Genomic DNA, 17583 nt, shown 5'->3' with positions numbered 1-17583 from the left:
CAAAATTTCTGGTAGTGTAAGAGCTTTCGTGAGCTGTGGCTCACGCAATCTCATACCCTGCCCAAACCGTTGTTATTCTTTAAGGTTCTACTGGACTCCTACTTTTCTCAGATGATGGTTTTTAGTAATCATGTGTAAAAGAAAATTGGAAAGGGCTATGTTAGGGCTGAGTCATATGTGTTTGTATAAGATAGGTTTGATTACTTTGCCACCTCACTGTCATATAGGAAGACTTCCTCTGAAATTGCTCCCCTATGAAAATGACAGCATTTACTGTATCAGAGAGAAGACTAGCTTTCAAGCTGCACTTTCATTGGCATCCATTAAAAAGTTCTTTGACTTAAAATCCCTGAGATTAATTTGTGCCAGATTTTTAAGAGCGTTAAAAAAGTTTTGTGGCCGGAGTTCAACATATTGTGTTATATTTGTGTTTATAAAACCTATTGTAATTGAATTCACAGGACTTCTTGCAAAAAGAAGAATATAAAACACTGGAATATAATTTAACAACTACAGGGCTAGAACTGGATAAAGTAACAGCCTTCTGGGATGAGGTAATAGCATAATCTTGTTTGATTTTTCTTCTTGGTTGGACAGTTTGACAGTTTCCCATTTTTAGACATACAGAAATTGCCAACTTTCTTTTTCTACAGAACTCCATAGTAAGCCACTGTTCAACAAAGGTAGCTTTTCTAATAGCATGTTTTCAAGATAGATGAAGATTTTCAAAGTAGATGAAGGGAATTATACAAAAATGAGATGAATAGTTAAAAGGAAGCTGAAAGGGAAACACAAGAGAGTCAGATCCCTAGAGGATGCTTGGAAGCTATTTAAAACCATACTAACTGAAGCCCAGATAGGCTGCATCTCTCAGGTTAGGGAAGGCACTGCCAAATCTAAAAAAATGCCTCCATGGTTAACAACGCAAGTCAAGGAAGCTATAAAAAGTAGAGGCTTCTTTTAAAAAGTAGAAGATGTGCCCCAATGAATTGAACAGAAGGAACCACGGGTTCTAGCAAAAGAAATTTAAGTCAATAATTAGGCATGCAAAAAGAATTTTTAGAAATTAAACGTATTATTAGCTTACGGAGTCATGACACTGGTATTCCTTACTAGCCAGGGTCACAGCAGAGAATATGTGATTGGCCCAAGGTCACCAGTAAACTTCCATGGTGCAAGTGGGGATTTGAACCTGGGTTTCCTAGGTCCTAGTCTGACACCTTAACCACTACACCACACTGGGACTCTACATAGAAATGTAAAACTGGAAGGGACCTCAGGGGTCATCATGTTCTGTTTGCATTGTACATAAATGAATAATTAAATGAGTTCAGTTATGAAAATACATAGTTCAAAAAGATGATGTATAATATATTCTACCCCTAATACATAGAAACTTACTTTATCTAGTTGCACTTTATATAACTGAGAAGTGTTTGTAAGAGGAACAGAAAGACATATCTAGGTGAATATACATTGTAAACTAGAACTTACCTCAAATATTAGCATTAAAAGCAAAGTGAATAATAAAAAATTAAAAAGTAACAACAGAAAATTGTGCAATTATATTTAATGTGTTAATAATATGGGTACATATATATGGAAAACTAGTGTTAGACGAAATTGTATATATTGCTCTCTGGCATTTCATAGTAATGTAGATAGCAGGACTACTGTAGCTGATTAATTTTTGGTGTTTTGTTTTGTAGGGAAGTGGGGAGCTCTTTGCAAAAGCAAAACAGGAACATCATAATAGAAGCATATCTGGTAGTGATGATGGTCTCTTCTTCAGTAACTTCCCACTTCATTGTACTCCTGTCCTCAAGGATATCAGCTTCAAAATTGAAAAGGGAGAACTATTAGCTGTGGCTGGTTCTACTGGAGCAGGCAAGGTAGTCAAATAGATGCTAGATTGCTAACATATAACATGTATTAATGCAGCAAAATGTTTTGCACTCCTGAGATATTCAGTGATGTTCTTTTTACATTATGAAAAATAGATCACTCTTAGATACTACAGCCAAACAGTTTTTGAAGACAGCAGCTGCCTTATGTGCTGTCTGCCTTTCTCCCACTGATGTCTAGCAATTCAAAGCATGGTGACATGTCATCATTGCCTTGGTAGTTGCCCTGCCTTTATAAGTGGCAGCCGCTGAAGTGGAGGAGACTATAGAAACTCATAACATAGATACTATTGGAAAACCCACAACAGGAGCTACGGCTACATTCATGGCTCATTGGATATTGCGCTATGGATATGCCATACCAGTCATTTTCAACTGGCTTTTCCATGTGTGGACAAGACAGTCCACTTGCAAAAGAATTGCTATAATGTAACGATGCCCAGTGCAATGCCCAGTAATGCATGGATGCAGCCCACCATCATTTGAGGTCATGGAACTTATGCATCCAGTCCAGCCATAGATATGTGATTGGGGCATGGTGTTTGTGTGGGTGTGAAAACATTTTACATGGGACCATAAAACTAGCCAGAATACAAGGGTAAAATGATGGAGTAGTGGTGGACAGTGAAAGGGGAAAAGAAAATCCAGAGAACCCAGTATTTCTTAAAGGGGCTGTCCAGAAATCTGCATTGCTATCTTGGTGTATACAAAGGGACTGCACTCTTTTTCTTTTTTTAACTGCCTGATAAGTTTCCCTATAAAGGTAAAGGTCCCCTGTGCAAGCACCAGGTCATTCCTGACCAGTGGGGTGACGTCACATCCCAACGTTTATGAGGCAGACTTTGTTTATGGGGTGGTTTGCCAGTGTCTTACCCCCAGCAAGCCGGGTACACATTTTACCGACCTCGGAAGGATGGAAGGCCAAGTCAACCTTGAGCCGGCTACCTGAAACCAACTTCCATCTGGATTGAACTCAGGTCATGAGCAGAGCTTGGACTGCAGTACTGCAGCTTACCACTCTGCGCCACGGGGCTCAAAGTCTCACTATACCGGCCTCTATATGCCAGCTGGATTCCCATGTACTTTAACTTCTCAGTTTTTATATATGACTGTATGAATTCAAGTTATGCAACCATCAGCCCATTTGACTATCTAATCCAGTATTGTCCACACTGACTTTTTGTTATCTGGAGTTTTAAGGTGAGGCATTTCCCAGCTTTACTACCCAAGAGACTAGAAGCAGAGAAGTCAGTGACTAAAGACAGGACCTTCTTCATGCACATCATGAGCTATATCACTGCCCCACTGCTAATAATAATTTCAAATTAATTAGGCGAATGACAGTGCCTTCACTGCATTTTTGTGACCCCATTTCATTTCTGTGGAATTAGCAAAAACTTTTCACAATTTTTAGAAATAAAATGTGGAAAATTCTGATTTTATTCTCTGTATAAGAATTGCTGTCATTTGTAACCATTATTAACAGATAAGATTTTTAGCTCACTGTTCACTATTCCCTTTTATAAATGGGATTTTTCTTAAGAATTACAATATTAATGTAAATAACATTAATCTCATTTGTAACAAGGATTGGGTTTAAGAGAAGACAGAAGGCATGTCAAATAGAAATATTTCCAATGCGTATTAATTCTTGGAGAAATACCTCACCAAGGGAGCAGGTGTTCTGATGATTCTTATGTTAGAGATAAGCATTGTTTTGAAAATGAAACCCGGGTTGAATTTTGACTTTTTAATATTGTAGAAAATCGTTGTTCAATACATTGTCAAGACCCAGCCTGAGTTCAGCTTCTCTGGCAGCCCATTCTTTAAAGAATCCTTTAAAGATTCCATATTTTTCTAAAAATAGCATTTTCATTTTAGCTGGTTGGCCAGAGGGTATTTCAATTGCTTTTCCTGCCTGGACCACCAACGCCATGGATCCCTCCCAGGCCTACCAGCCAATGTTGCATGCCTGCTGCCCCAGCCCCTCGTGGCCCTGAAAAGCCTGTGCCCAGTCCGATGAGACTCTGTGCTGGTTCCAGCCACCCCCCAGCACAGGCCTTCAAAATGGGGCTTTTCCAATGAGTCGGAGCCCACGCTTCCCAAAAGTCATTTTCTGGACACTACTATTTAAATAGGTTTACAGTGTTTTCAAAAGTATGTGAAACAATGGACATTCCAAACAGAGGTGCGAAACAGGAAATAGCACACCCATTGTGGGAGAAGTAACAATGGGGTCATGGTGAGTGGACATGGTGGCTGCTGTCCCTGCCCCCCATCTTTATTTTTAATTTATTGTATTTGTTATTTATTGTAAGCCGCCTTGAACGAAGAGGAAAGGCAGGATATAAATATTTTAATTAATAAATAAATGTCTTGTGTTGATGCAAAAATGCCAAGGCCACGACAATCAAGATACACACACACACACACACACACACACACACACACTGGGCAACCCATAGTTGAGCGGCAGTTAAAGAGATATCATGGGTCAGCTTGGTGAACCAACAATGAAAAGGAAAAAAAAAGCCCATCAAAGGGTTTACAACGGGGAGTAGCTGAAAATGGAGCTTGGCTCCACCATTCTGAAGATGGAGGTTAGCTCTACGTCTCCTCTAATGGCTGCGTCCAGAGCTTTCATACAGAGGCTCTGCCTGCAGCCACTGTGCTGTTTCTACTTTATGTTGGAGAAAATAAGTTTTTTCCTTTGCTTCGTCATAAAGGGGAGAACCCCAGGAATTCCTTGACTTGTGCTCTGAATAAGCATGATTGTCATGGGGAAGGCAGCTCCCCCGCCCCAAAAGCGGAGGCATCCTGCTGTCTGCATGGGGCAATATCCCTATATGGAACCACCAAACCAAAATTATTTCAATAGAATCTGAAATTCAGTGATAGTTGCTCATGATAAGGCCGCAGGTATGTTGTTCCTACAACCAGATTTGGGAATGTAGCACTCAAAAGCCCTGCTTTTTTTCTTGACTAAAAGCAGCAATTTCACATGAGAGATGTAATGTACACAGTTTCCACTGGTCTTGAGCCTTAAAGTCATAAACTCCTTGTTAGCTCATCAGTCTAGGGCTCAACCTCTGTTCCAACAGTTCCCACTAGAGTCCCTGATAGTATCTTTGATGGCAGGCAGCAAATGAAAGATATTTATATAAATATTTTACTATCTTTCAAGGCCTTCTCAGCTTGGAAAAAAGGAAATGGTGACAAGTTGATTTACAGTACTTGTGACAACATATATGATATTTCCTGATATTACTCAAGTTTTCAGTGACCAATAAATGCCATACAGTTTCTGCTAGTTACTGATTAATTTTGAATTATGGTGAGTGAGAACAGAAGTTACAATCAGTACCTTTCTGAAAGGCCAAATATGAATTACTAGCTGTGCTTTTCTCCAAGGTTTACAAAGTGAAATACCAGATTGAACCATAGAATCATAGAATTGGAAGGGACCACCAGGGTCATCTAGTCCAACCCCCTGCACAATGCAGGAAATTAACAACTACCTCCCCCCACATCCCCAGTGACCCCAAATTGTGAATAGGATCTATTAAACACGCATTGAAATAAATTTCAGTTTTCGAGGTGGCTCAGATAACCATAGCTCTGGGTTTATTATTCAATTACCTCAGAGTTTATAATTCAGTTACCTCCCTGTATCTAACTGGGCCAAAGACATGTTATAGTTTGCTATGAAGAAGCCAATATTTGGGCTGGGGCTGGCATCAGCTGGCAAATGCTTCTCATCCCTGTGTTTCATAATTATGAATTTTGACCTTTATTAGAAGGAATGTGCCACCATCCACCTATCAGTCTCTGCCAGGGTTGCTAGCCCTCTAGGTGGTTAGTAAACAAAATGGTGGTAGCTGGAGATCTCCCACTATTACAACTGCTCTCCAGCCGATAGAGATCAGTTCCCCTGGAGAAAATGGCCACTTTGGCAATTGGACTCTATGTCATTGAAGTCCCTCCCCTCCCCACACCCTGCCCTCCTCAGGCTCCGCCCCCAAAATCTCCAGGTATTTCCCAACCAGGAGCTGGCATCCCTAGTCTCTGCTGTTAAATTTATTGATATAAATTGCATTCCGCTGATATTAACCTTATTTCATACGACTAGGGTTGCCAACCTCCAGGTAGTAGCTGGAGATCTCTTGCTATTACAACTGATCTCCAGCCGATAGACATGAGTTCACCTGGCAAAAATGGCCGCTCTGGCAATTGGACTCTATGGCATTCAAGTTTCTCCCCTCCTCAAACCCTACCCTCCTCAGGCTCCACCCCAAAAACCTCCCACCAGTGGCAAAGAGGGACCTGGCAACCCTACATATGACATCAGGTGTTTATGACATGTTTAAATCTGTTACACTTTCTAGTTCCACATTGTACTTCAGGCATGTAGAAATTGAAGCTACTAAATTTCAAAATACTCTAAAGGAGTCTTATTCATGTCTCTAATTAGGGAGTGAATTAGTCCTCATACTGGGAGTCTTCATCAATCCTCTTCCCACTATTTCTTTTAAGTGCATTCATCATTATAGGGTAACATCCATCTGTTTTAGGACAATCCCATTATAGCAAGCATAAGGTGTAGCTCACTTAGTTGTTTTTGGGAGGATTCTGAATACTCTGCAACTGATGTTGATACTTATGGTATTATTATGATGAATAAGAAGGGGTGTGGGATTGCTGTGATGAAGTAAGAAGAACTATACATTGGTTACTGTTCCACTATTATGGAATTATGTAGGTGTTGGTTGGTATGAAATGGCAGAAGGATATTACTTTAAACCTTAGGATATAGTTTAAGCCTTATATCTAATGCCTAATAAGTAAAAGCCTGTAAGTGTCACAATTAGGAATACAAGGTATTGGGGGATATCCGTTGTGATTTCATGCTGTGAACATTTACTGGGCATACAGTCCAGTCAAAGTCAAGCAATTTTAAGGCTCACTGATTCCAGTGGAGAGTTCTAAGCATCTGCTTATATCTGTTCATTAGACTTAAAAGTGCTTAATTTTGTTCAATCATATTCATTGAATATAGGAGTAACCGGAAAATAATCATGGCTGATAGGCCTGATGTAGGTGTTGTACAGATTTCTTTAGATAATGCTAATTAATTTTAATCATTTCAATTAATAGTCTTCTCTGCTGATGTTGATCATGGGAGAATTGATGCCTCTGGAAGGTAAAATCAAGCACAGTGGGAGAATTTCCTTTTGTCCTCAAGTATCCTGGATCATGCCTGGAACAATTAAAGAAAACATCATCTTTGGGGTTTCCTATGATGAATTCCGATACAAGAGTGTCATCAAAGCTTGTCAATTAGAAGAGGTCAGTTTTAAATATTTTTGCTTATACACCAAAATTAGTTTTCTTCGTACATATTTAGATTCCCCCCCCCCCCTGCAGGCCTGGAGGTTTCCCCTTGTTTGCAGAACTCTCATTATTAGTTGTGGTAGGCCTGTTTTGAGAATTTTGTTATTTGTATAGGGGCCAGCAGTTTGCAATGAGACATGGTGATTTATTCGAGTCAGCAGACTTACGTAGTGCCTGGTCTTTTTGCAAAGGCCATCAATTTCCAGTGGAGATTGAAAACAAACCATCCCTTTCCCCGTTAAAGCCTCAGTCAGGCATCTTTGGGTTAAGAAGCTTGTTTGTTAATTGGTCCTGACTCTTTTGAATGTTATATAATTCATTCCAGGAACATTTATCATTATAATTCACTTGAGGAATTACTGGAGGTGTGTGAGGTAGCTTTATCTAATTCAGGTATGTTTGATGGAAAGAGCAGGCAAATAACTTACATAACTTTCTAAGTCTGAGATATCAGAATTTCACCCTGTAGGACACTATCAAGCACATTCTACAGGGTGGAACGCTTTACTTGTTAGATTCTGATTTAGTGTGCAGAAAACCATCCCTGGCAATACTTCTTATTCCAAAAATATTTCAGATGGAACCAGGAATGTGTCAAGGTTGTGCTGTTTTCTTCGCAAGAAATTGTATTTTTAAGGTAACTGTAGGAGTTTTATTTTCAGTTTACTGCTCCAGGTACCTGAATGTGTGATTATCTTCACACACCTCAGGGTTACCATATAATTCAAAGGAGAAGAAACACAATATTTCAGCCTGCCTCTTTGCCTAGGAACCTCCCTGAAACCATTCTTCTCCCTCTCTGGATTCCTCTTCTTCTTCCCCCTTTTCCTCCTGGCGGGCTTGGCTTTCCTTTCTGCTCCTGTGCCTTCTTCCTCCAGCCAGCCTCCTCCTATTTCCCTTTCCTTTCTTTTTATAGAGCCAGGTTCAAACCTGCTCCATCTAAGCTCTATCCTCCTCTTCTCTGTTCCCTGCTCTTCACAACCATGCTCTGCCTTAAAACACTTGGGCCCAGAGAGTCATTGTTCTCCAGGCTTGTTCACTGCCCCCATACCTTTTGAGCTTCCCTAGGACTATCAAAATTGCCCTGTTGCTGAGGTTACAGTGGCTTCACCCCCATGCCCCTGGTCCCATCCTGTTCCACGCAGGTAAGTCCTGCTGCTGTGCTCAGGGGTGTGTCCTTACATGCCAGGTTGGTCGTTGCCAGGTAGCCTGCCACAGGAGGCCATACAGAAGGTTCAAAACCAACGAGGAACTTTATTGTAATCACCCAGGTGTATTTGGAGGAAATATTGAACTGACCTGGCTGTTAGCAAGAGACAAACTGCATCGGAACTGGAAAGTGAAAGTCCTGTTACCAAGAGGCTCCCCAGCTCCCCAGAGAGGCTGTGGTTCAGTGGCAGAGCATCTGCTTGGCATGCAGATGGTCCCAGGTTCAATCCCCAGCATCTCCAGTTCAAAGTACCAGGCAGTAGGTAATGTGAAAGACCTCTCCCTCAGACCCTGGAGAACTGTTACCAGTCTAAGTAGACAATACTGACCTCAATGGAGCAATGTTCTGATTCAGTATAAGGCAGTTTCAATGTTCACAAAGCTGAATTCTAGCACTTCCTAGTATGTGTAGCCATGAGGGTCAATACACTGCACCCTTCACCCCTTGCTCACATAGTCTTGAAGATGCTGGGGACCAGTTCTAGTATGAAGTAGCGCACGGGTCGCAAAAGCGCAGCTCCCGAGCTGCATGGGGCTCTTTGAGCCCTTGAGTGCGGCTCTTTCCAGTCCCACCCAGCTGGCCGGCGGGGGTTTGAAGCGCTTCCCACCCCTTCCACCTTCCCTGAACTTCCAAGGGCCCTCACGGTTTCCAGCCCCGCCCCTTTCCTCTCCGGCGGGTGGTCTGGTCGGGGGGCCATCTGGTGTCCATCTGGGCCCATCTTCCCGCTGGCCAGCCCGAGAGCTACCTCCCCCCGGGGCCTCCTCTAGGCCGCCCCGCTTTGGCTCCCCTCTCCCTTGTTGTAAGGGCCACCTGGTGCTGGAGCCGTCGGCGTCTGCGCACCGGCCCGCTGGGGTGTTGCCCTGCCCCGGGTCGCTCCTGGCCTCACCTCTCAGCCCCGGCATGCTGTCCGGGAGAATGCCTTTCCAGCCTGCCCTCCCATCGGGGATGGCTGTCGGGGGCCCCATCGCTCGCCCCTCCCTGCTCAGTGTACCTATAGTTTAATTAAGACTTAAAACTTTAATTAAAGTTTATTAAGTTAATAAACAGTGTACCTACCTATATAGTTTAAGTTTAAGAAATTTGGCTCTCAAAAGAAATCTCAATCATTGTACTGTTGATATTTGGCTCTTTTGACCAATGAGTTTGCCGACCTCTGAAGTAGCTGATCCAGATCATGCATTGCGGTTGATGCTACAGTAGGCTCTGGCTCTTTTTGGTCTGTTTCAAGCTTCATGTCAATATGTCCTTGGCTGGGTTCTTGGCCAGCAGCACTCCCTGGGACATGCAGAGGAAGGTGATGGACCCAGGTATGTGCTCCCTCAGTCAGACCATGTGCCATTATAGCATATGGCTATCCAGTAGAAGTTATCTTGCTGAATTCCAGCCTTTTCTAGTATGGCAAGCCAGGAAAGACAATAAACTACAACTTCACTAACTGTAAAAACCAATTCATACATTCACTCCTGGGTGGCCTCCATTACACAGACGGTCCATACTTCCACACTGTTGGAATTGGGCTCTCCATGTGAGCATCTGCACAAAGCCGGTGAATATCATACAAACTGGGTTTCTGTGCAATCAGTCACCATCGTCTGTGTACTGTGTGGGTGGTCATACAAAAGACTTGGTTCAAACGTGGAGAGGAGGGGCCACATAATTCTTCTAGTACACTGATAAAGGATTGCCTTAGAACAACTGACTGAAATGTAGCAGAGATCATTGAAGTGATGCTAGTTTGAGTGATTTTTAAAAAATAAACGTTTATTGTAGAAAAAAAATTATAACATACATACTATCCATACATCCAGTGTAATCAAGTTTCCAAGCTAGTTTAAGTGATTTGTTGATTGGACTTCTAATCTATGATGGCTATTCCGTGGCTTTGATACTGTCACATTTTTCATGTGAGAGTTATATAAAATTAGCCTGATAAGGCTTACAGGTTTGAATCTTTATAGACAGAATTGCATAAAAGATACTCAAATATGTTCTGAGTCACCCTCAAAATATTAGTTGGAATTTGCACACCTTTCAAAACAGATTTTTGAAATTAAGATTTAACGTGTAGGAAACTCCACTGCATATTTGAATATACTCAATACATATTTGAGTAAATGACTTCAGAGGCTTTGCCCTTCTTTTTTGATCTGCATGTGTGTTGCTTCATCGTTCAGTCTTGGAACTCATGCTTTGTTGTACTCGATTAGACAACCACCTAATATGAGAAATGCGCTACCAGCCATTTATACACTTTGCTGAAACTCTGATTGTCTCATAAATAAACTAAACAATCATGGGCTTCCTCTTCCACTCTTTCTATACATGCTTAAAACATTGTTTTGATTATTCTCTGACAATTTCCAGAGTTCAAGCATTATTTCCATTGTGGGAAGTTGTTGGAGATAATGATCTAGTCTTTTTTGTAAAGTTCATGCACTCTTTTGAAAGTGGCAGCATTCATTTCTAGCAAACTAATTTAACTAAAACGTTTAACTAAAGTTACAGTGTCTTCCTAAGTAGAGTTTACTGTTCCCAGCCTGTTGACTTCAGAGAACCTGGAAGGGTGTAACTCTGTTTAGGATTGTAATGTGAACAAGATTACATGATGAGATCAAAATAAAACCCTCATATTTCCATCATCGAATGACCTGAGGTCAAGCGTTACTGATTTCTAATGTATGGTTTCCTTTCATTTAGTTCTGTCTGTTCTTTACAATTTATCTCTGTATTTCCTGCTGTAAAGTAATGGAATGGTAAAGATAGGAGCCCTGAATTTTAAATTGGTTTTAGTCTATTGACCGCAATAAACAAATGATGACCACCTGGTAAAGATAGGAGAAACTGCAGCAGGTGGGATTTTCCCCTTCTATGCAATTATTCCAGTAGTCTCTTAAAGCCTAGACCTGGCAACTTTAGCTACAGTTTCATTGGTCTTTAATTATTATTTATTTTATTGAAAGTATTTATATTCCTCCCTTTAGCATATAGGTTATAACAGGGGTGGGGAACCTTTTTTCTGCCAAGGGCCATTTGGATATTTATAACATCATTCATGGGCCATACAAAATTATCAACTTAAAAATTAGCCTGCTATATTTGGTCAAACATTTAGCCAAGAGGCATGACCGGAGACTGCTCCAAGTTTCTGCCACGTAGAGCGACTCGCTTTTGAGCTCTGTCTGCCGTACCCCAGCTGGGCCCGAGAGATTCAGGCAGAGCAGCAAACACAAGACGGACTGAGCAACAAGCCACTCGGGGCTTGTAGGCAAAGGAGGCTGGTCCAGTAATGCCCCAATCCAGCACTTGCCTGCCCTACACGTCTTTTGCAGGACTTCGAGGGGAAAGAACCAGAAGGGAGAGGGGGTACCGACCAAGCCCCAAGCAGGCATCTGCCCAGTTGACACCCCCCCCATGGGCAAGCAGGTGGCACAGGATGGTCTGTTACACCAGCTGGGTGTAGCCATCCAGCCACATGCCGGAGTGGCTCCTGCTCCGCATGGTCGGGGCTGGATTCTACAGTCTGCTCATGCTACCTCCTCCTGCAGGGATGAAATGAGGACACACTGGCTAAGAACTTGTCCCCGCGCATTCTGGCCCTGCCCCCTTTAACCCCTCCATTGTTGCCACTTCCGCCCCCAGCCCTCTTGTAGTACAGAGGGAGTACGTTTCTCCACGGCCTGGGTGGGAAAGGGTTAGCACAGTTTCTTGAGTGGTCCTAGCAGCTCCATAGCTAATGACTCTTCTGCAAGAGGGAAAGAAGGTTCCTTTTCTCAGCAAAACAAACTCACATCCACCTTGAATAGAGGCTATTCCTGTCCATGGGAGGGGGCGGATCACCAGTCTTTGATCCTTCTGAGCTAGAGATCTGCCAGGACCCATGAAGGGCCAGACCAAATGATTTTGCGGGCCTTAAATGGCCCCCGGGCCTGACGTTCCCCATCCCAGGTTATAACTTAGTAATGTTATCTACGATTGAAAAATGAAAAAGCTGGACTTTAATGGTAGTACAAAGGAGTAGGAGACCAGTAGCACCTTAAAGACTAACAAAATTTCTGGCAGGGTATGAGCTCTTGTGAGCCACAGCTCACTTCTTCAGATACATTTTAATGGTAGTGATAGCATTTTTTGGCATTTAAATTTATTTTATTTTATATTATTCTGTTTTTCATTTAGATACTATTGACCAAGTAAATGGAGTGTAACTAACACCTTAATTTCTATACTGTAGGTTTTTTTATCAGGCAAATAATTTGCAGTGCCATCCAAAGTGAAGTTACACCCTTCTAAGGCCACTGACTTCAGTGTAGAAGGTGTAAATATGCTTAGGATGACACTGTCAATCATAAATGTTTGTGTTCTTTCTTATCAACAGCACTACTGAAATATGTACTTTCAGGTAAAATTTAACATGTAAACACCTTCAGTGCCGGGCCTTGCCTTGAGAATTCAAGCTGCTTTTTTACTATTATTTACAATATTGAATGCTTTTACATAACATTCCACTCTTGTAACAATAATCAACTCTTAAAGCATTCACAGACTTGCTATAGTACCACAGAAGCTGTCAAAAGCACAGCATCTCCAAGCTATATTCCAAAACAATATAATCAATACACTTTTTTCTTATTGAATAATATTAAAAACAGTTAGATGAACGAAGTCAAGGTGTGATTTTTCTGGTACCTGTTATATCTACTTGTGACTCATGAGTCCGGACAAAGCTCACACATCTGTGGATCTTCTTTACCTAAAATTTATGTTAATTTGCATATGCAAATACCATTTATGAATCATTTGCAGTGTGTCCATTTTGTGGTACAGATATGTGCTTTCCTTTGTTTTTCCAGATGCTTATCAGCAATAATATACATACTTGCTAATCACCCTTAAGCACAGTTTATTAAAGCTGTTACAAATGATCAGCTTTTAGTTCTGAGGTCCATGGCTTATTGAGTTGCTCCTTCTCATGTTAGGTTTTCCTCTTGTCCTGCTGCCTTTCACTTTTCCTAGCATTATTGTCTTTTCCAGTGACTCATGTCTTCTAAAGTATGATAGCCTCAGTTTAGCCATTTTATCTTCTAGGGAAAGTTCAGGCTTGATTTGATCTAGAACCCACTGATTTATCTTTTTGGCGTAACCGTAAAACTCTCCTCCAACACCACATTTCAGAGGAATCAACTTTCTTCCTGTCAGCTTGCTTCATTGTCCAACTTTCACACCCATACATAGTAATGGGGAATACTAGGGCATGGATTAACTTGATCTTCGTCATCAGCAACATATCCTTACACTTAAGAATATTTTCTAGCTCCTTCATGTTTGTCTTTCCCAGTTTCAATTGGTTTCTGATTTCTTGGTTGCAGTCTCCATTTTGGTTGATGATGGAGCCAAGGAACAGAAAATCTTTAACAATTTCAATGTCTTCATCGTCAACCATAAAGTTGTGTAATTCCCCTGTAGTCATTACTTTTGTCTTCTTGATGTTCAGCTTTAATCCTGCTTTGGCACTTTCTGTTTTAAACCTTCATCAGCAGTCATTTCAAGTCTTTGCTATTTTCTGCCTGTAATGTGGTGTCATTTGCATATGTCAAATTGTTAATGTTCCTTCCACCAATTTTCACTCCTCTTTCATCTAAATCGAATCAATCTTTCCTTATGATATGTTCTGCATTCAGATTGAACAGTTAGGGAGATTAAATGCATCCTTGTCTGACACCTTTGCCAACTGGAAACCATTCTGTTTCTTCATATTCTGTCCTAACAGTAGCCTCTTTCCCAGAGCGTAGGTTGCTCATCAAAACAATGAGATGCTGTGGCTCATCAATTTATTTTAAAACCAGCCATAGTTTTCATGATAGACACAATCAAAAGCTTTGCTGTAATGTATGAAACATAAGCTGATTTTCTTCTGAAATTCTCTGGTATGCTCCAGGGATCATTGTAAATTTGCAGTATGATCTCTAGTGCCTGTTGTAAGATTTTGAGCATCACTTTACTTGCATGAGAAATTGATGCAATGATCCGATGGTTGCTGCAGTCTTTGACATCACTTTTTTTCAGAATTGGAATGTAAATTGACCATTTCCAGTCTGTGGTCCATTGTTTTGTTTTCCATATTTGTTGGCATATTCTTGTCAAGATTTTGATGGACTCAGTTTCAGTGGCTTGGAATAGTTCTATTAATATCCCATCCATTCCTGGTGATTATTTCTCCCAATCACTCTTAGTGCAGCTTTCATTTCACTTTCTAAAACTGTAGATTCTTCTTCAAAAGATTCTTCTTGGAAGAAATCCTTTCATCTCTTTTGAATAGTTTTCCAGTGTATTGTTCCCATCTTTTCTTTATTTTGTCTTGTTGAGTTAATGTATTTCCATGTTGATTATACTCAGATAGAATAGTTACTGAACACTTTAATAAAGCGATCCATAAATAGTTGTGTTTAAGGCTCACCTACTGGTACCATGAGCTTTGAACAGCATTGCTCAATCAGTTATTAGTGCCATCCTAAGCAGAGCCACACCCTTCTAAGACCATTGAATTAAATCAATTTAGAAGGGTGTAGCTCTGCTTAGGATAGTACTGTAGGCTGTAATGCAACCTATTCCCACCATTTAGGAATTTTTGTAGTAATTGTAGTATGGTTGAAGGAGAATGGAAAAATTGGATCAGTGCCACGATTAGCTTATCTACCCATTTAATTAACCCATATAAACCACATTTGGTGCTATATGTAATCAGCTTTGTTGAATTTTTTTAAGGCAGAGTTTTGGGTAAATATCATTGTAGACAGAACTGCTTGAAATGGTTTCAGTGAGCTGTGGAGGGAGGGCTGAAGAGGCATGCGTAAATATTGGGGTAATACAGTCCTCTCCTTTGATAAGAACTGTCCAGTGGTTGGATGCCTGAAAAAAAACAGCAGAGGAGTGTTGCTGCAGACATGCCTAGTACATTTTCAAGGCCAATATTCTCATGTTCACATTAGGTGCTTCCCTCAAACCACACCTATGTTCATTCTTCAGCTGTTGGTTTTTAAATTATGTAATCAAATAAATACGGCTTCTATTCAAGACATTTTTGATCATGCAAAATAATTTTTGTAAAGCCAGTGTCTGAGAGAATTCAGGCTACTATCCCCTGTGACGCCCCTAAAGTAAACATTACTTGATCTGAGAACTCTTGGCTGTCAACAAAGATAAATATTTAACGCTGCACTTAGAAAATGCCTTTGCTGTAAATTGGTGTAAATAATAAAGACACTTATTTGTTGCAGAGGCCAGAAGTATGCAAGAAAGTGCTTTCTCTTTGAATATGCTGACTTAGGGATCTTGGTCTGACATTCCAACCATTGTGCCACATTGGCTTCATTAAGGGGGACCTTAATTATTGTTGGCAGAAACTTCACAATTAGACACACTTTTTTGAAAGCAGATATGGTATGTCACTTTTTAATTGATATGAGGTAAAGCTAAATTAAGAAAATCAATTTGACATAAAAAAGACAAAAACGGTTAGGACAACATTCAAGGTGCAATGATGAATCATCTCTGGCTTATGTTTGTGTGTGTTAAGTGCCGTCAAGTTGCTTCTGACTTATGGCGACCCAATGAATTAATGTCCTCCAAAATGTCCTATTGTTAAAAGCCTTGCTCAGGTCTTGCAAAATGAGTTCTGTGGCTTCCTTTATAGAGTCAATTCATCTCATGCTAGGTCTTTTTCTTTTCCTGCTGCCTTCAATTTTTGGTTTAGATATCTCTTGCTTAGGAATGGTGAAAGAGGATAAAGGCAGAAACTTTGGCTATGGATGAGTAAACAATTAACTAAATGATGAGTACAGTAGTATAAAATGATGCTCACAAATATATTTAAGATATTGGAATATTATTTTTTGCACATTATCACAATATTAAGTTAAAATTCTAACTGGAAATTTTGTCATGCTTACAGAGACCTACAGGTTGGTGCTTTGGTACTGGGCTGGGTAATTGCAATACAAACTGTTATGATCTATAGATGTAGAAAATGAGTGGTCATTGTCAACTAAATGATATCTCTCAATTTTATCTGATAGTAAGTTTACATAATTATGCGTCTGTCTTTGCCATGTTTCTGTCCCTCTCTAAGTTTAGCTGAAAGGAAGCTGTCTGTCTTCACTTGCAGCAAGCATATCACTACAATAAATATGTTCCGACATGTTGAAATGCTTATGGAAACTGGTCATCAGCTACTGCTTTCTTGATGGTTTCAGAGGGTAGCTGTGTTGATCTGCTATAGAAAAGCTAGATTTGAGTATAGTAGCACCTTAGAGACCAACAAGATTTGTGTGTTATAAGCTTTTGAGAGTCAAAGTACCATTTGTCAGATGTAGGAATGCTCACTATAATAGAATTTGAGAAGTCCTGGTGGATTTTGAAAACAGAAAATTTATATTTTCTGTTCAAACATTTTAATAGGACATTTCAAAGTTTCGAGAGAAAGATGACACAGTTTTGGGTGAAGGTGGAATCACCCTCAGTGGAGGTCAGCGAGCAAGAATCTCCCTAGCCAGGTAAGTTGAAATAAGCATATTATATTTTTAATAAATGTGCTCCATATTGGTACATTTTGATACCAGAGCATAATTTCTTATTGTAGTCAGTGAAAATGTTGCATTCACATGAGAGAAGAATTTTGTGTTATAAATTCAGAGCCTTGCATGTTTTGTTACAATTAACCTAAAAAATTTTCATCACCTGACTCATACCTTGTTAGATTACAGTGTTTTTCAAATCGAACATTTGGGGTATAAAAATACAGAATTTTCTAGCCTCTGATATTTAAAGACAGACGTCTGAAATAATCCGGCACTTCTTTTTTCCTCTTTGTTACTAACTAGGAGTTACCAATTTGCCTTAATAAATGAAAAGGCCCATGGTTTTTAATTGTATGAGTTGATGTTCTTGAGGTATAGCTGGCCAAAGTGTAGTATAGAGTTGACTCACCTAACATTCTCACTTTCACTAAAAGCTGAGTCTGACGTTATGTCCAGCCCTTATGGGAGCAGTCACAAGTTGCAGACAGTGGGGACAGATGTGTTGCTT

General features: G+C 40.4%; 1 protein-coding gene across 1 annotated transcript in view; it reads left to right on the top strand.

Moving 5' to 3' along the window:
• CFTR (CF transmembrane conductance regulator) overlaps positions 1 to 17583 on the top strand; it is a 100116-nt gene that overhangs the window by 50488 nt on the left and 32045 nt on the right. The window contains exons 9-12 of the mRNA XM_056846495.1: positions 462 to 554; positions 1710 to 1892; positions 7059 to 7250; positions 16957 to 17051. Of these exons, the coding sequence (XP_056702473.1) occupies positions 462 to 554; positions 1710 to 1892; positions 7059 to 7250; positions 16957 to 17051 (563 nt within the window). The remainder of the gene's footprint in view (positions 1 to 461; positions 555 to 1709; positions 1893 to 7058; positions 7251 to 16956; positions 17052 to 17583) is intronic.

The sequence above is a fragment of the Euleptes europaea genome, chromosome 3 (assembly GCF_029931775.1).
Source record: "Euleptes europaea isolate rEulEur1 chromosome 3, rEulEur1.hap1, whole genome shotgun sequence".
NCBI classification, from domain to species: domain Eukaryota; kingdom Metazoa; phylum Chordata; class Lepidosauria; order Squamata; family Sphaerodactylidae; genus Euleptes; species Euleptes europaea.
This window is presented reverse-complemented; position numbering and strand designations above follow the sequence as displayed.